This window comes from Mya arenaria, chromosome 1 (assembly GCF_026914265.1).
Source record: "Mya arenaria isolate MELC-2E11 chromosome 1, ASM2691426v1".
NCBI lineage: Eukaryota > Metazoa > Mollusca > Bivalvia > Myida > Myidae > Mya > Mya arenaria.
In genome coordinates, this window is record NC_069122.1 from 1,606,387 (window position 1) to 1,626,516 (window position 20,130).

Genomic DNA, 20,130 nt, shown 5'->3' on the forward strand with positions numbered 1-20,130 from the left:
AAAAGTGACTTTCAAAAATAATTCCAGACAAGTAGCAACAACTAGTGTTTATCATCGTGACAAACATTCCACAATGAAATGATAAGCATTCGTTAAAAGAACTGTTGCCTTTTGAAAACAATCTTTCGAAGTTTTCATTTTCAGCGAGGAAACAAAATTTCATCTCAGTTACATGAATATCTTGTTTTAAATGACTGACATGACTTATCTAATGATAAACCGGTTGATACATAAGACTCAACGCATAGGTAACTTCCCTTTACAAATGAAATCATGGTGAAGAGAATTTCGACCAAGCAGTAGACGGCAACGCTTGATTTGAACCGACATAGTTAAGTGCGTGAAGTTTAAATTTGAAAGATTTGACTATTCAGACTCCCTTGTCGCTTGTTGAAGGTGATCCTAATCTCGGATAGTAGCTGGAAGGAATGTTCCTTCATATGACCGGGTTCAACAAACATATAGGGGGACGTTTTCAGAGTTTCTAAGAAGATAAGGGTTTGGTGGGGATAAAGGAAGTACTTTTTTATCTTATAAAAGAGAACAACTCTATGTTTCTTCATCTAGATGCATGGGTGTCCCACTCAAAGTCAATCATAAGGCTGTCAATGTCACACACACACACGCACGCACGCACGCACGCACGCACGCACGCACGCACGCACACACACACACACAGAGAGAGAGAGAGAGAGAGAGAGAGAGAGAGAGAGGTACAAATTGAAGGCAACGTAGCATACCCAATTCCTGCCAGGTTTGTTGGGAACTGAATTGATATGAGTTTCCATTTAGAATTGTGCATAAACAAGGGTGAATGAATAATTTCATCTCGTTTCCTAGAGAAAATCATTGACTGTTTTAAAAGGATTGAACGTGACTAGCTAATTTCTTGACCATGTTGTTAGTTTTTGAAGATCTGAATTGATAATCAAACTTAAACGTCAGGTGTCTCGACCACATTATACAGGATATATACTTTATTATAATTAGTAAATATATTTATGCACTGCAAAGAAATTGCATATCTTTGTCATCACCAGCGCATATAAAACAATTAGTAATCTTTGTTTTTGTTTATGTTTATGTTTTTTCCCCAAAAAACTTGTCATTTTATTACACAAACTTATTTAACTCGTTTAAGAAATAAATAAGTTAGCACGCCAGAGTTTAAATAAGAGTTAAAGAAATGCAAATGTCTAACTATAGCCCAGTCCGTAAATTTGTTATGAACATGATTTCATCTCCCGTTTCAATCCAGCCTTAAATTGATATAACAGCAAAGATAAGACATGAGCTATATCTCGACATGGGTTCGTAAACTGGTTATAGCTGCTCCTGGTTAAACATTAGCTGGACTGTCCATCTTCAATCAGGTACACTTTTATAGAAGTTATAAAGAAGTATTTTTTAAATCTTCAAAAATTTGAAATGTTCAACTAGGATGTATTTGAGAGTAATCTAAATACCATTTAATGAGTCATTAAACTAACGGGTGTCATAGTAAACAGGTGATATAAACTAGTAATACAGATACTTTATCACAATGTTAAATAAATAATGTTTCTATAATGAATTGTATTTAATGGTTGACTTCGATTGTCGTACAAATAACTCTCTAGACAATTTGAAATATTTCCGAATGATGATGTGATCTGATGTACGTATACTCTACATATCTATTCAATTCATGCTAAACATAATTGGTGACCGATATATTTTGTTATCAACGTTTTAATTCATGTACTTCTGGCGTATAAAGTTTCGGAGTCTGTATCTGGTTATATTGCATAGAACTAACATCTCCTAAAACTAAGATGGCAATTTATTGATCTTATTTCATATCGATTTCAGAACAGTAATGTTGGCATTCCTGAGTTGCTTAGCGAGTGTCTGTTGCCTGTCAACAGCTGTTCTCGTACCCATAACGATAACGAGCGATTGGACAGGCCGTTTTCAGGGAGATCTGAACTTCCTGATTACTGAAGAGGTGGTGGGATGGGAGGTCAAGATCAATTTCTCAGCACCCATCACCTTAATTGACGTAAGAATGGTCATCATCATCATCATCATCATCATCATCATCATCATCATCATCATCATCATCATCATCATCATCATCATCATCATATTTATCCTCATCATCATCACCCTCATCATCCTCCTCCTCCTCCTCCTCCTCCTCATCATCATCATCATATCATCATCATCATCTCATCATTATCATATCATCATTATCATCTTATCATTATCATAACACATCATCATCATCATTATCATCATCATCATCATCATCGGAATTGCACATAAATACATTTCTGTAAACGATTGGACTTGCAGACAGTCACGCTTATGACGCACAGGACCATTGATAAGTATTCATTATGAAGAAAATTACGCAGATATAATTTGCAAGCATATTCTATACGTTCTATTAACAAATTATACTACATGTACAAAGAAAGAATACAATATCATGCATTAACAATTTATATCATAATGTTAGCGTCTTAGCATGACCCATCGTTTGTTCCAGGAATGGATGGGAGATGTGATTAGTCACTCACCAGACAATACCCATTTCACGCTAGTTAACAAGCAGCACAATGGAATTCTACATAAAGGGGATACCTTGCACATACAAATGTTCGGTAAGAGGCGCATTACAATTACATTTGACAAACCGCGTTCTCCTCTAATTATTTTTTGATTTGTTTGACTGTTTATTATTAGTTACACTGTAAGTAGCTGGGAGTGTACAGGATATACGCTATGAGTGGATTCATACCATACGAAACGTAATAGGAAGCATTCACTCTGTTTTTACCGAAGTTGAAAACAAACAAACAAACAAACGTTGTCTCTACTCAAACAAGCATTTGTGGGACCGTTGCCTTAGGCTCAGATAGTTTTTAGGTCTAACTGCATCTGATTAACATTGTGCATAAACATTCCTTTTAACGATATTAATTATGGTCTTATCCGTGCATTCTGAATGCATTTATATCTATTTTAATCAACAGTAAAACAAACAGAGCAACCGATAACCAGAAGCTAATAAAGTAAGAACAATTAGCTGATTACAGATGTAAAAGCAGACAAACTTTGTTGTACTATTCACATATAAAAGATCGGTGATTTTCAGTAAACTACCCCGGCACGTCCGCCCCCAAAGGTACGGCAGAGTTGATCAACCTTGGACATGATAACTTCGTGCCTCCCAGTGCCCCACCCGATTGTGAGTTAGACATCATAAAGTCCACCAAATTATTAATTATTGTATGTTTTCTTAAATTAATACCTGAAAATGAAACAAAGTCTGTAGTAAAAACATCTAATAGACAATTTTGACAAATCAAGGTACCATAAGCTTATAATAAAAGTAAATTTCCTAAATTGATGGTCTCTTTTAAGACATCAAAAAATGCAACTAAAAATATAGCATTAAATTCAAACCCCTTTAGGCGACTTTAAATTAATTGCTAGATTTTCATCCCCGCCCTTCCCCCCTTTTCCGCCGTCCCTTAAATTGTTTTGACTCAAATGAAAATGTTGAACAAGGGCATGTATTTGCGTATCGGTCCGGTACGGCGGTTATTCATGCCAACCGTTGTTGATGTAAACAATGGGCCATTATGAAATAAGAAAGGGAATGAACATATATTCAACGGTGAAACACAGGGGCAGGTTGCGTTGTTTTGACACACAACGCCCCCGTCCGTTTTTTTTTTTTTTTTTTTTTTTTTTTTTTTTTTTTATCAATTTGTTTTATCAAATTTTAGTAAGAATATGATGTGGTAACTGTAACTTGTGAAAATTGGCAAAAACAAATATTTTTTTTATTTTATTATCTTTGTAAAGGGTGACGACTTGACCCTGAATTTCCATGTATTTGCCGACATGACCCTGTTTAAGAGGCCATAACTTTATCAAATCTTAACCAAACTCTACATTTTTGGACTTTCCTTGTAGAGTTAGTGTCAATCTTTAAGAAAATGTACAGTTTTAACGAAAACAAATGCAATTTCAAACCCGAATTTCCTAAAACATGTTACTCGACGAACCAACTACCCGCAAATTTCACCGAAATTTTCCAGACTAAAATGCATTATCCCGGTATTGCATCATAAATTCAACACGTGTGCTTAAGAAAAACAATATATCTATCACGATACAGGTGAAATGGAAGTCAAATATCGTTCCATAGAGCCGTGCATGCTAAAAAACAATGATAGTACTTTGTTTACAATAATTATACATGCCAGCTAGTATGTGTATACACGAACAAATTTACCCACGCTGCAACTATATCGTAGATGCAAGCAGGGCACCAACACATGCGCCGTGAATAATTTCCGGTTGCGCAATGTCCATGTCGGCATATGCGTAAAGAAATAAACAAAGATTGTAAATCGTGTGCACGGCTCTGTTGGACGATATTTGACTTCCATTTCACCTGTATCGTGATAGATATATTGTTTCTCTTAAGCACACGTGTTGAATTTATGGTGCAATACCGGGATAATGCATTTTAGTCTGGAAAATTTCGGTGAAATTTGCGGGTAGTTGGTTCGTCGAGTAACATGTCTTAGGAAATTCGGGTTTGAAATTGCATTTGTTTTCGTTAAAACTGTACATTTTTCAAGATTGACACTAACTCTACAAGAAAAGTCCAAAAATGTAGAGTTTTGTTAAGATTTGATAAAGTTATAGCCTCTTAAACAGGGTCATGTCGGCAAATACATGGAAATTCAGGGTCAAGTCGTCACCCTTTACAAATATAATAAAATAAAAAAATAAAAAATAAATATTTTTTTGCCAATTTTCACAAGTTACAGTTACCACATCATATTCTTACTAAAATTTGAAAAAAAAAAATTGATAAAAAAAAACGGACGGGGGCGTTGTGTGTCAAAACAACGTAACCTGCCCCTGGGCGGTGAAACAGTCATCTAAAATGAAATGTTACCCCCGCCTCCATTTTAAAAACAATTTGGATGAAAATTTAGCAATTATCTTCTATTGGCCTTACAGATAAACGTATATAACAGCAAAGGTACACATAAGTTCTTAATAAAACACGCCATGACATGTTCATTACCTTAATACGATTCCCCAGCGGATGGCACGAAGTATGATCTAAATGAGGTTTTGGAGAAGTCCATACTGTTCTACGAGGCTCAGAGGTCCGGTAAACTTCCGTCGACCAATCGAATCCCGTGGCGCGGTGATTCGGCTCTCGGGGACAAGGGAAATAATGGAGAAGATCTGACTGGGGGCTGGTACGATGGTACGTGCATTTGAAGACTTGAAGTAGGATCTGACATGGTGGAGGGGGTGGGGGGGGGGCTGGTGCGATGGTACGGATTGTATGTGCATTAATCTACACCAACGGTGGAAATTAATACAAGTCTGGGAGGATTTAACGAGCGTCTGGTACATGTGTACGTGTATTAGCCTCTACTTATGGCATATTGTTTCATAAATGATACAATTCTCAGATAATTTAACGAGCGATTGGTAAGTTTGTTCTAGTATTGCCCTGTACGTGTAGCATATTGTGTCGAACCTTCTGCTACTTGAATGAACTCTGGGAACAGTTATCCTTTCATAATATGGGATTGTCAAAGTATGATTATATAAAGCATTCATTGATAGCGAATGTCGATTGATAGTATCGGTAAATTCAACACACTCAACTCCCTTGGCAACGATTTTAAAAAAGGGAAAAGCTAATTTCATCCTTAAATGCTAAGTTCATATGTGTTTATTTCGATCCGTAAAAAAATGTCAGGTTTCCTTTGGAGATTCCAGTTTTTCCCAAAGAGAAAAAAACACACTCTTGGGTAATCAAGCATCAACGGATGTGATAAATATGGTTTTGAATAGAACTAATTCCACAACTGTTCAAATGTTTTTTTAGCTGGCGATCACGTGAAATTCAACTTCCCAATGGCCTTTTCGGTGACCTCTCTTGCATGGGGTCTACTGGAGTTTAAGGACGCATACGTGGACGCCGGACAGTTAGACTACATGTACGACTGTCTTCAGTGGCCGCTAGAGTATCTGATGAAGTGTCATGTCGCGCCGCATGAATACTATGTACAGGTAAAGATTGATTTGGTATCTGATAAATCGGCGTATTATTTTAGTAGTCATATGTGTTTATTTCCAGGGCAAGTGATATTACTTCAGTTCTATGCAATCGTCTTTACTAATCTACTCGATAACTTAATTATGTTTAAAACCAGTGAGGTATCATCTCAACAAAGCTTATGTGAGAAATGTGCTGTCTGTTAATGAGATATGTCTGGTAAAAAGTCGTGAATTGTGTCATAGAAGGGTCAACAATACAGGTTGTTACCCAGAAACCCTCTCCAGTGTAAGTAATATCAGTGGTTTTTCCACAATTGAACATAAACAAGTCAGTAGGATCAATATTATCTGATCAGGTAGGTGATGGAGGCCAAGACCACGCTTACTGGGGAAGGCCAGAGAATATGACGATGGCGCGACCCGCGTACAAGATTGACGAGCAACATCCGGGGAGTGACGTTGCTGCAGAAACCGCGGCAGCATTCGCCGCTAGCTACCTTGTGTTCAAAACCAGGAGTAGGTTGCTGTTGTTTGTTAATTTTGTTTTTGTTTAAAATGGTTTAAAGGCATATGACGAAGTGTAAATTATAAGTAACCTAATAAAAGTCGAATATGTCCCACAATCAACTTACATGTATCGTGAAATATAATATATAAAGCTTCTAAATATGTGGTAGACTCATACGTCAGAATTGATTTACGTAAAAGTAATGAACAGAATATTCGAAAAATCCTCGATTCTCATTTGCCCACACAAACATGATAACAACAAGAAATATTATAGGTAATATAAAATAACCGTAGTAGTTTATGAATTATGAAACAAGTTTGGAATGGTAGTGACATTGACGGCACATGAGATCGCTATAATATAAATAATGAATAACAATACTGTCATGCGCAATTTAGCAATGTTAACATCGGTAACTCGATTCATATTTTAATATTTAAACGTCCCAAAGGTTTGCTTTGTGGAAATGGAGAAACGCTTCCAATCATAATATCGTTATTTTTTAAATTCATTTCAAAAGCAGTTAATCAAAATCAAAGTGATATTTGAAATGAAAATGAGCGTTATTCAATTTTTCACTAAATGGGGCACCATTTGTGTGAAAATTGAGGATGCATGAAATTACCTGGATATTGAATGCTGCCGTTGACAGTTAATTATATTTCGAAAACATCTATTATTCATTTAGTTCCACATGTTTCCTTAGGACTTTATAAAACAGCTTCATAACATTATTTATTGAATGCATGGTATATTTAATACAACGCAAACATTAACTGACAACACTGTACAAGGACGATTTAAATTAAATTTGGACATTAACTGGGATAATGAAAAGTTATCAAATAAAATGATTAAACTGTTAAGTTAAAATATCTTGTGTTATCAACATTGTATTCACAAATTCAAATTTCAAGCAAAAGTTAATTTTTAAACGCTTTCAAACATTTCTCCGAATGAAAAGTTTCTTCACCCAACTCCAAAGTCATAACTGTATCCACTCATAAAGTTACGAACAAGAAAACACAGAATAAGAACAGAACACCAGTCAATAAAATGTCAAATATGCAACGAACTAGGTCACGATTTTATTTTTATTTGAATGTCTTTCTTTTGACAATGAGTAAAAACAGTTTATTAGACCATGCTTTTACAGACATCGAAATATGTACTAAATGGAACATTGTTTTAATACGAATAATGCATTTTTATTTGTGTAAAATGGCAAATGATATCGTCAGACAGAATCGTTGAAAATTCTTGCATGTAAACTTATGCTATAAATTATATATATTGGAATAATAAATATATATAAATATTCAATTTTAAGTAAATTCATTTATTTTTTTCGTTCACCAATACACCATAATTGTTGTTCGGAAATAACTTAACTAATAAGTGACTTTACCATTGTTTAATAAAGGTAATATGTTTACATAATATATTTTCTAAAATTCATTTTGAGCCTCTACATTGCAATACATTTATTATTAACCTCATTAACTTCATACTGTACTTGATCTGAGAGAATAAAAAAATGACTAGACTAAAATTGTAAACTTTGAAGACAAATAGCCTTAACTGAAATTGACTATTAAAATGCTGAATATCGTCTGTGGTGGTATTCAATATCCAACTTAAATTAATGGTATGGAAATGTATAATTGAATTTATTTACTCTATGGGTCAGTTATTAATAAGAAGTAATCCGATTAGCTACACCTTTCTTAGATCCAATTAAGACCAAAATTGAATAACAGCCCTGAACTGTAACACACTCGACCGGATAATGACAGATTATTTCAGAGACGCACGCCTTTCGACACTTAAGCTATAGTTTTGCTGTAATATAAGGAATTCAAATTTAAGTATTATACATTTGCCTCTTAAGTTGTATGACCATGGCTACTTTAACACCATGTGATACTAGCTACAAATACACCAGAATAGTGTAAAGAAAGCACCAGAATATCCAATTAAATAATGCAATTATACAACCATTACGGAGAAATAAATATTATGGAAGTAAAAGGAAACTTCATCTTCTGCATGCAAAGGTATCTTCTTGGCAAATTTGCGGCCAAATTACGAAGATAAAAAGCGCTTCATGAAAAAACCCCAAAAAAACAACAAAACGATTAGACAAATGTATTACCATTCATTTAATATCATTGAATTTGACTCAATGCAATTAAAAAAACAACACGTGTTTTCTTCAGTGCTAAAAGAATTGCAATTGGAAGCAAAATACTTTTTTGTTCGAAAATAGGAAAAATACTAAACTAAACTATACTTGTGATGATAACAAAAACTATTTGACGAATGAATTTGCTATTTGGATATAAAAATAGATTATGGCTACAGTATATAAGGACCATGTATAATAGACTTTTTAGAATTTTACCTCGTAACATGCACGAAAGCAAACATAATTTGGAGATTTAGAAACTAGAAATATAATAAATGTATCTGGTCAAAGTGTTAGAACAACGGATTAAGTGCAACATGTTATAATATGCTGAAATTGTTATATCAGACGACACATTCGCCGCGAAACTGTTAGAACACGCCACGCAGTTGTTCGACTTTGCCGAGGCCTTCCCGGGGAAATACTCGGACAGTGTCAGCGCAGCATCAGCGTATTACAGGTTTATACTCCCTTAATCAGAAATAAATGGAAATACATGAGCAGATACACTAGAACAATACATATTCGTTCTAATCCATTATTTAGATAATTATCTGCTTTTTATGTGTAACTGGTGGGGCTTCTAAAAGACAGGGTATTATGATAGCAAATAATAAAACCGCTAACTTTAATGTGATATAACTACTTTTATTATCCATGTCCTCGTTAGATCTGACGCAATCGAGGACGAGATGTGTTGGGGAGGTATCTGGATGTTTCTGGCCACAAAAGATCCCCACTACTTTCAGGTGGCGGAAAGCAACTACATCTCGGGCGCAGCTTGGGGGCAGTCATGGGACGAGAAAATATCTGGATGCATGGTAAGTCATTAGGGTTATATTACTTTTATCTATTTTCTCTTCTCTAACAGTATTCACTATAGTCTCACATTACCAATACCCAGTTCAACATGGACATAGTAGACATCTAATGAATTCCACCACTGGACCATTCACAAACCTAATAAGCACAAATACAGTAATAAGACCACCCCGCCATTTTCTCGAAGTCCCATTGTTGGTCTGAAAAGAGGGGTTTTACTGTACAATGAAAGCTACAACGACAATCCTAGTAGTCCAATATTGTATGAACCCTGCTAAAAGACACGGGGTTGGGCCGAAAAACGCTGAAGAAGAGACACTAAACGTGCAGACACTTCACACAGACATCTCATGCATCACAATTACTTCATCTATAAATGACTGGATTACCGCTTTGGAACGGTCAATGAAACACCTGTTCACGAGTCTTGTTGCCCGGATACGGCAGAACATCAGCTCCGGGTGCATGACCGGTATATGTTAAGGTGAGTTGAAAGCACAAGATCCTGGTCGCAGAACTTGACCAGGCAAACAAACGAGAACATCTCAGGAGGCCATAATGGTAAGTGTGGATGTTTGAGAAAAGGTAAGCCGATCTACCGCGGGAGCGGCCTGTCGACTGCCATTGATGGAATTATGTGGATACATGGAAGGGTCATGTGCGTATTGCTATCACAGAAACCCGTTTTAGCCCGAGCACAACATGGGGTTAGTCTTGGGATTAGGACATCGGCAAATGTATGAGGTTTTTATGCGTATTGAAAAAGACGGAATATATCCGGGGTGCAGCGTGCGAAAAGTCTATGTTGAAAGGAATTAACCGGACATATGGTAGGCTAGCGCCCTAATGCCACACTTTTCTCTCGATTCAATCGATCCAAAAGTTGTATGGTGATGATTTTGAGTAGTTGTTATTATATGTTTTTTTGCACTTGAAAATAGAAAGGTACATTCTTACACTAAGTATCAACTTCCGACTTTGAGAAAGATGCATCTGCATCTGTATGGAAACGGATCTGTAGAAAAAAACAACATTATACAAGTCTTCTCATGTTTGGAATTGATTCAGGGAATTCCTCAACCACATGAAACCTTTTATTGTCAAGGTGCTGTTGTACAAAGTAACCAAGAAAGACATTTACAAGACTGACCTTGAAGCGACCTTCACCGACTGGATGCCGGGCGGCACCATTCCCTACACGCCCAATGGACTCGCATTCCGTTCGCAGTGGGGCAGCAATAGATACTCCGGTACGACTTTAATTTTTGGAAGCTCTAGTTTTACCGAATGTATAAATAAAAAATGTGTATTAATAACACTATTGAATTACAGAACTACTCAACAACTTAAAGAATATGTTGACTGTATGACTCACGAGGTAAATGACTTCCCGATACTAAACAAGACACACACAACGCCACACAGCCACAAAGATGGACTACACATGCATAAACATATATTAGAGAACATATCTAAAGGAAAGGCTTCATTGTGATTCAAAATAAATGAATACTATGAAATCATGTATAGTCCATGCGGCAACAATTATGTATGTGTATCATTGGGTAACAACAGATTTATTTGTGTTTCATCAAACTACATGTTTTATATATACATGTATGTTTTAAGCAATTTGTTCATGTGGCTTTATCCAGAAACATAACCGACCTTCATATTAATTACTCAAAGAAATACGATAGTGATCAGTAATTGTGACATTAGGTGACATACTTGCCACATCAATGCTTGTAAACACCCTACGTCTTCAAGTACTCATGACTATCATTCAACGCCTCCATACAAATAAGCCAACTTTCTAACTCAATACATACACATACTTGCAGCAAACATGGCACTGATTGCCATAATGGCTTCCCTGCAAGGCGTGCATACACAGGCGTACCAGAAGTGGGCTGAGTCACAGATTAACTTCATGCTTGGGGACGCGGGGCGGAGCTTCGTCGTTGGCTTCGGAACAAACCCGCCCACACAGCCACATCACAGGTCTAGGTATGGCACGTATTTATTAACGAAAACCGGTTTGTGTTTACCTAACATCTTGTTTCTTTATCCGTCTGTCTTCTGGGTTGGGATTTTGTTTTCGATCAAACAATATCGTGGCTAATTTAAAACCCTGTTGTTATTTTCTCATTATTGAGTACTTTTAGTTTTTGTTCTGGTTTTGTTTCTGGGTTTTAATATATTAAAACACAGAAATTTCAAAAATACATATCCAATTAAAACCAATATAACGTTCCTCCTATTAATACTTCACACTTTTCTCTGTAGTTGAAATTTACTGTTCCTCTTTAACAGCTCTTGTCCCATGTATCCGGCCCCTTGTTCGAGTTTCAACATGCAACGTGACGGACCTAACCCACATGTTCTGTACGGCGCTCTCGTAGGAGGACCGAACCAGAATGGGCAGTACACAGACAAACGGTCGGACTACGTATCCAATGAAGTCGCCTGTGACTACAATGCTGGTTTCCAGTCCGCAGTTGCAGGTATGCGTTAGCACTTTACCCGACCACATACTTAAATGTAAATTACATTTGAATTCCCGGTCAGCAGTGGCAGATATGTTAAAACACACTCGACAATCACAAGCTTACATTATACTATTGGTTCCAGGCTAGCAGTGGCACTTAAGTTAAAAAACTATCACAAACTTACACTGACATGTTGGCTCTAAGTCAATTGTGGCATATATGTATTAGCCATAACAGTGTAACCACTGGGAATTCGGTAATAAGAAGCCACTTATGCAATAAAGGTTGCCTTTAATACTGTCCAAAATAACAATAGATTAAAAATTTGAGGGGAAACTTAGATGTTCAACATTTTACAAGGTCTTCATGAACATTCTATATTCGAGTTATTAACTGTTTAAATTAACTGACTTAGTGTGAAGTGATACTGATTTTTTGGTTTTCGACACAATTTAGAAGGTTCTCAGTTCTTGTTGGGCCCTAATGCCCTTCATATATAGATTAAAAGGGCCTATTTTTTCTCCCTGAAAACATTGAATTGGAAGTTATACACACAGAATGTTTGAAAGAAGAACATATGGTGCTGCCTTTTAAAGCCAATTTATTGAAATCACAATGCACTTTTATTAGAAGTGTTTGTGCAAACCATTGTAAATATGATATACTTGTATTTCATTCCAGGAATAAAGGCACTCTACATGAGAGGAGATTTACCTTAAAAACCATCGAAAACGAATGTGATATGTACTAATTTTCAATAAATATATCAGTAATGTTGTTTGATTTTGTGTTTTTTGCTGTTTATATATTCATTGGTTTTTCCTATCACCGACAAATGTGAAAATACAAAATATAACAAGAACATTAAAGCTACAACGGTATTATGTATAATTTGTTTGGTTATTCAAAACGAAATTGTTACGTGCCAAATGAATAATAAAGTTGGTTAAAATTAGTTTTTAACTTTATTAATACTAATAACGCTTAAGGGACTGGCCATAATTTCTGCACATGCAATTTTTTAATACTATTTGTGAAATATATTATCAAATTAAATGTAAGGTATCAAATCTACATATGTATACATCTTGTTCGCCTTTTTGTTATATTTATCATTTATAACATAATTACCTCATTTAAACATGTTTGTATTCGAATATGGGAAATAAGGGTATCAGTACTTGAATACGTTTTATAATGCTTTCTTGCTGTCTTTACCTTTCGTTACAGCTTGCGTTTAGTGCAAAGACGTTCTTGGGTGATATTTTGGTTCTGACAGTTTAACCTTTATTAAGCAAGTATTGGTCTCGTGTTTCATTTTATTAAATTTGTTGATGGATTCCCGTTTGATCACGACTCATTACTGAAGTACAAAATTACAAACGCAACATTAACAACAATACACTTTTAAGAGAAATATACTTTCAGACCTGAGGGGATATTGCCATCGCGGAACACTACTTGACAATCCCATCTGTGTATATTTACAATGCGTCGAGTTAGTGCTAACGCAACGGAAAATTTGCAACGGAGTATTTGCTTTATGCATTGATTCTCCGGTAAATGGAACTGTTTAATCGTTTCTGAAACAATTAATTTAAGTTGTGTCCTTTCATCTATTTTCGTACTAATGTATATCGATTACGATCGATAGCTTTGAATTTTTGTTAGCGTTTCTTCACATTAGCTGTTTAACATGCAATGCATTCATAGCAAACACAAACAGAACAGGCAAATACGCTTGCACTGGGTCACATGTCAAAACATGTGACGACGATAACATGTAGCTATAACTAAAAATAAAAATAATAATACGTGTGTGACGCAATATATTGTTGACCATATATGGTTAAACTAAGGTAAGCTTGGCATGATTTGGAAACAGTTTATATTTCAGTAGAGTAATTGTAAGACCAGCACCATAACAACTGAACACAGTATTATTTCATTTAGGTCATGTTCGCATCTGTCGCACCTGTCAATTGTGAAGAATACTATATATTTAATACTATTGTTCTACATGACCTAAATTATGTGTTGTATCAAATCGATATATTTGTTGTCGTGTTCTCATTGAGTGACTGTAAGGGTTTATGCCTTTAGCGAAATATATAGTTAAGGTGATTTTATAGCTAATTTCAACCGGGGGAAAAACAGATTAGACAGCAACATAATTGTTTTGTTAGGTATTTTTATTATGTGAAAGGATGAATTATCGGCCTCCTTCTAGCTCGCCCTGATAATTCAGGTTTATGAAAAAATGTATCTGCCGATTTCAGGACCATCTGGTGTCTTGTTCCTTTTAATAAAAGCGAAATAAAAAAAATGCATAGTTCAATAACGTGAACAAAAAGAACCACAACGTAAAAGAATCGATTTGACGCTCTTGATAGTTGCATATTTCAGCACATTATTTGGTTATTCAACATTGTGATAAAATGTTTATTCACTTTCGCATTTTTATTTATAAAATGTCAATATCCTTATATATGTCACAACAGGAGAATCGGCATTTATTTAATGAATCTTTTAAACAACACGTATGCCATTCTGGATACCACTACCGACCAGCACACAGCGAGAATGACCTGGCATAAATCGACTGCAGCTTTGAAGAAAATAATAACTGACTTTGCTGACAATCTCAGTTTTTACATATTTAATGGACAACAGCTGAAACATTGAGCGTATTGTAGTTGAGATATGCGACAGAGGTCTTTGTTAAATGAAATGCATAGTTTCTATTTTATGGAAGAGAAAGCTCAGCAACCATTTGAATCAAAGTTAGTTTCTACTAAAAATCTCGCTCTTCCAGAGAACGATCAGCAATCATGTGATGCGTGATTCAGCATAACTTAGTAACAGAAAGTACATTGAACCTTCCCATGTGTCTATACCGGATATCCAGTATTGAATAGTTGAGAACTGGTCTGAATTGATAAGAAATACGAACAAACAAGATCAGATGAAAGTATGTGTTCTGTCCAAGAAAGTTCATATCCCCTATGGTTCACGAAGATCAGAGCTGTATATTAAAGTGATTAGGCAATAGTGTTAGCTGCAGCCCGTCATTAGGAAAGCTCCCAGCCCTCTTCATGACTTAAAGTGACACTCTTATTCAAAAACAATACATCTAATATATAATAATCATCAATGATACACCTTTAATTACTTACTAAATAATGCGTTTATGGAAAATATTAATTACTGATATTAAGATTATAACCATGTATTTAATAGCAGGAAACGCAAACATATTAAGTGATTGGTGAATGCTAAAAGTGTTATTAACTGTGGTCTACTATAGTCTCATTAGGTAGAAGTATCGTGTTTTATGCTCATAACTTTCAAATCAACATCGGCATCCTTCATAAGAACCATTGTTTTTTACATTTATTTATCCCTTTTGGAAAGTTAAAACAATAGTGTTAATTGTGGGAAATCTTATTTGGGAGTTAGAGAGCTATTATTAGAACTTTCTATCTATCTTTGAGTTTGTAATTGGGGAACATTCTCACCTCAACTTGGTATGACCCAGCACCCGGTATTTGTAAGCTGTCTTGCGCGATCTCTCGTCGTGAATTAAATTAATATAGGCTAACCTGAGCATGAAAGTAGTAAAACAACCGGGAAGACTCGATTCTGTTGACACAAGTTATTTCTTCAAAGGAGTTTAACATCAGTTGAAGGGATAATCGTGTTAAATCATCGAATAGGGACACTTATATGGGGAACAATACGTCGGGTTTATGCCACAGTAACTGTTTATCTGATTTTTTTATGTAAATGTTTTATTAAACGTCTTAATTTGATAAATAGTATAACTTAAAAACGCAAATCACAGTCCTGTCAATTGTATTTTTAACATATCGCTCTCAGCTTAGTCTATGTATGTTTACTATTATGCCCTGACTTGAATATTTTCGTTAACGTTGTGCATGCATTAATTATCGTGTTAATTTATTTGTACATTTCTTGACGTTATGCCTAATATTTCTATAGATTTATCGATATGCTGTATATGCATAAGATATTAAACATTCTGTTCTGTTCTGTTCTCTGTTCAGTAAAACACCACTTGATCAAACAAACTGTCAAATATTGGAAATATTAGATGGTTAGGATTCACAATCAAAGCTCTAAGTATTTTTTTCGATAAATTTCATAATTTATTTCCGATTTTATCAAGGGGATGATTTATCACATGTTAGATCATGGAAAATATTCTGTTCGGCACGTCAGAGATGCACAGACGGTCGGTTCACATAGACAATAGAGATACCTTAACGCCAATACCGGTCCCGGCGCCCCGCATTTTTGGTTCCGGATATATGTTATCGTCGGCATTAACTTTACATTATAAGGTATGGCAAAAGTGCTGAAAAACTACGGTTTTGGGTGCACTTTGCGGCCTTAGAAACCGCTCACCGAATAACATCCTAGGCACACCGAGAATTGCGCCAAGTCGGTATGAGCAAACCCTACACAGCAAAATTGGACCCAACTTCCGCACGTGCAGGAATGCTTGGCTCTCTTCGACACGAGGTATCCCATTTTACGGCAATTTCGCGCCATTCAGATCTTAAGCGAAAAACTTGTACGCGTAAAGAAATGACGCCGGCACGTCAAAGATGCACCGACAGTTGTTTCTCGTAGAGAATGGAGATACCTTAACTCCAATACCGATCCCGACAGCTTCGTATTTTTGGTTCCGGAGATATTGTCGGCATTAACTTTACATTATAAGGTATGGCAAAACCGCTGAAAAACTACGGTTTTGGGCTCACTTTGCTGCCTTTAAAACCGCTGACCGAATAGCGTCCCAGGCACACCGGAAAATGCGTCAAGTAGGTATGAGCAAACCGTACACAGCAAAATTGGTCACAACTTCCGCGCGCGCAGGGATGCTTGGCTATTTCTGGATGTTTCTAACACCTGGACTATTAGCTATTTCAGAGAGTGAAAAGTATGTTTATTGAACCGATGGTGGTAGCAAGGACGTTATCGTTGTGTTTGGACGATGTGCATTAACGACGTCGAAAGAGCTAGCAATAAATATAAATATTATTATCAACATTCGTTTAACAATCCTAACGATTACATTTCCTGCCATTTGTGATCTTCATCTTTGTGGGGGTCGTGTGTAGACTTTTCTTTTTTCTGTTTTTAATGGCAAGAAGATGTCCACTTTATTTTCCTACAATTTGAGTTTTTAAAGGAAAGTGCATTTAAAAGATTCAATTTATAGAGATGTGTCCAAAACTGTTTCGATTAAAACCAGCCAATGATATAAAGTTTTAGCAGAAAAGTGGATTTTCAACTGAATAAATCAGCATTGTAAATTTTTTAAATAAAACTAATGCACAAATTGACCACCTGTTTCTTTTAGGCAGAATTTTGATCAATATAATTCGAAACGACCACACTGTAACAAATCACTGCTTCTTTAGCTTCGACACGTCTTAATTATTGCTGTTTTTAGATATGTAATGCAAAGAGGACTGTTAATGGTTTCGGTGAACAAGGATAAACCTGGGGTGTATGGCCTTCACGGTAACAAAATGACGGTATACTGTTAGTGGCATGCTTTTCACGGTATAATCATAACTAAAGAGTCATATATTTGCCTAATGTGATGCCAAAGGTATCGCGCAGCCTTGTTTAACTCTTATTGTTTTCTCGCCACATGTCCACATTAATGTGTTCTCCTCATACAAATCCAACGGCAATTTGCAGCCCTGTTAGTTTGAACATATTTATTTGGGTAATTTTACATATGAAGAACAAGTACAAAAATGTATAAAGGATAGGAAAACAAGTTTGACAAACTTGTGTAAATTCCTCTCCCTGAGGTGAAAATTAAATGGTAGCAGTTGTCAGCAAAATTGAGTATGGTACCAATGCAAGTGCAAAAGGTTATCTTAGAAATAATAAGAGTAAAGACACGGGCTTTTAATTAAGAAGCGAATAAAGTATGCTTAGATAGATGTAAAAAAACGAATAGTACAAGAAAAGAAAACATTAGAACAAAATGGTGTTTTAAGGGAACATGTTATGGTAAGAATAGGGGTGTCACACAAGAAGAAGCGTTATGTTTCATTTTATACAAAATAGTAAGTTTGCGCCTTCTGTCTCTGGTTCAAAGTTAACTTCATTGTAGAGCTTTGTTATATTACTGTATTTTGTGGACCAGTTATGATTGCGGCCTGGAGTTGTACCGCCTTAATGTCAGCATTGAGCTGCTCTAACGCATTGACACAGAGCACGTCACCGTACTCGAGCAAGGGGCAAATGTTTGTAAAATGTTTGTTAAATAGAGTTTTTCGAGCCAGTCTCTGTTAAGAAGAAATTTAAGTGTTTGAAGGCAACCTAGTCGTTGCCAGCCGTTGTTGTCTAATGAAGTGATATGTGATTTCCACTAACAGTCGTCTGAAAGGGTTAAGCCTAAGTGTATGTGTTTAGAAACGGGATGTAATTAGGTACTGTCAAAGAAAAACTCAGGATGGTCTGGTTTGTTTAACGTGTTCGAGAAGGTTAGTGTTTTCGGTTTTGCAGGGCTAAAGGAAACAACACATGCCTTAGACAAATCGTGCACAGCTTGGAGGTCACGGTTTAAAATTTCTGCGCAATCAGCAGGATAATTTACAATTATATACATGCAAGTGTCATCAGCAAAACGTCTAACGTTTACGCGAAGACAAACAAGAATTGAAGCAGTTAAGTAAACTACCTTGGATACCGAGATATTGCCTTGAATATGTCACAGAAAACAGCACAGACCTCCTTACCTTCGTCAATGGCCTTAACAGATGTCTTTGTAAATGCAAATGAGTTGATTTACCGTTGAATCTCCGCGGATGAAACCAGATTGATAGGATGTGAAGAGGTGGTTAGAGGTGACATAGTTATAAAGGTGTTTGCCAACACAACTAAGAAGGAAAATAGGCCTGTAGTTCTGGGGAACAGACGAGTGAGATTTCTTAAAAATCGGGTAGACATTTGCGAGTTTTCAATTTGAAAGGAATTATGTTGTTTTGCGTTATAAGAAGAAAGAAGTCTCCAAATTTTGTTTGAAGGAGAGTTTAAAACATTGACAATAAAATCTCGTGCTATGAGTTTGGTATAAGACTTGCGTTTGAAAGTCTCATCGATGTTCTCTTCTAAAAAAAACAGTAGTCATTATTAGGGTTTGGTGGTCTTTAGAAGTCTCCGCTGAGAAGTTTTCGGTGCTGTACAGTGAGGTCAACGCAGAGAGCATCAAGGCCTAAGATTTCGAGATCAGACCTACGAAAACACTAAATACCAGAACGAACGCAGATTGAAACACCACCAATTTGTCTACCTAGACCGTCTTTTTGAAAGGGGGGGGGGTCAAAATTGTGAATAAGGATATCATTTTTATCTGTGATGCATACCACTGAGGCCAGAGTCGATGAGACTAGAAATGGAGACACAGTAACACTTGATGTCGATGATGATGTTAATGATGGGCCAAAATTAGATGGACATCACCTGCTAGATAAGTAGCATTACGAAAAAGTTAAGAGCAACGGAAACTTCGAGACATAACAAAACTTTCCGAGTGAAAATGTGATTATCGTAAGACTTATCCGATGCATTTATTCTATACCGCTTTGAAACAGCAGTGGATTCACGAGAGCTATATAAAAGAAGTAGAGAAGTAACGACCGAGTCAGTTATACCTGTAGCGTTGGCTATGGAAAAAAGTAGTTATAGTTTTATGAAGTGAACACGGCGACAGTCATTATGCTTTACGTATCGAGGAGCGCTATAAGTACATTTAGGGGTCATGTCAAGTAGTTATATAGTTCGCGCGCGATATATAGATGTGAACTCTGCCAGGATCGTACGCGTGTGAAAGATGGTGGAGGTCCGGGCAACATTGACTGAAAAGAATAGTGATTATGAACACATACTAGTAATAATGTCATAAAAATGGTTGGGTGTGTAGAAAACACTAATGTTTAAGTGGAGAGTAGAAGAAATACAGAGATTGATTTTAA

At 36.0% G+C, this 20,130-nt stretch overlaps 1 protein-coding gene across 1 annotated transcript; it reads left to right on the forward strand.

Moving 5' to 3' along the window:
- Positions 1 to 1,313: 1,313 nt before the first annotated feature.
- LOC128234349 (endoglucanase F-like) lies at positions 1,314 to 12,883 on the forward strand. The gene is made up of 13 exons (XM_052948541.1): positions 1,314 to 1,373; positions 1,852 to 2,041; positions 2,534 to 2,648; positions 3,143 to 3,235; positions 5,117 to 5,287; positions 5,921 to 6,105; positions 6,450 to 6,609; positions 9,141 to 9,252; positions 9,463 to 9,613; positions 10,720 to 10,864; positions 11,459 to 11,624; positions 11,931 to 12,121; positions 12,788 to 12,883. Exons 2-13 carry the CDS (start codon positions 1,859 to 1,861, stop codon positions 12,823 to 12,825), a joined length of 1,710 nt encoding a protein of 569 aa, XP_052804501.1. The 5' UTR covers positions 1,314 to 1,373; positions 1,852 to 1,858; the 3' UTR covers positions 12,826 to 12,883.
- Positions 12,884 to 20,130: the final 7,247 nt, after the last annotated feature.

Coding starts and splice junctions, on each gene's coding strand:
- LOC128234349 (XM_052948541.1), top strand. CDS start 1,859: ATGTTGGCATTCCTGAGTTGCTTAGCGAGTGTCTGTTGCCTGTCAACA. Junction 2,042..2,533: donor CACCCATCACCTTAATTGAC/GTAAGAATGGTC, acceptor CGTTTGTTCCAG/GAATGGATGGGAGATGTGAT. Junction 9,253..9,462: donor GCAGCATCAGCGTATTACAG/GTTTATACTCCC, acceptor TGTCCTCGTTAG/ATCTGACGCAATCGAGGACG.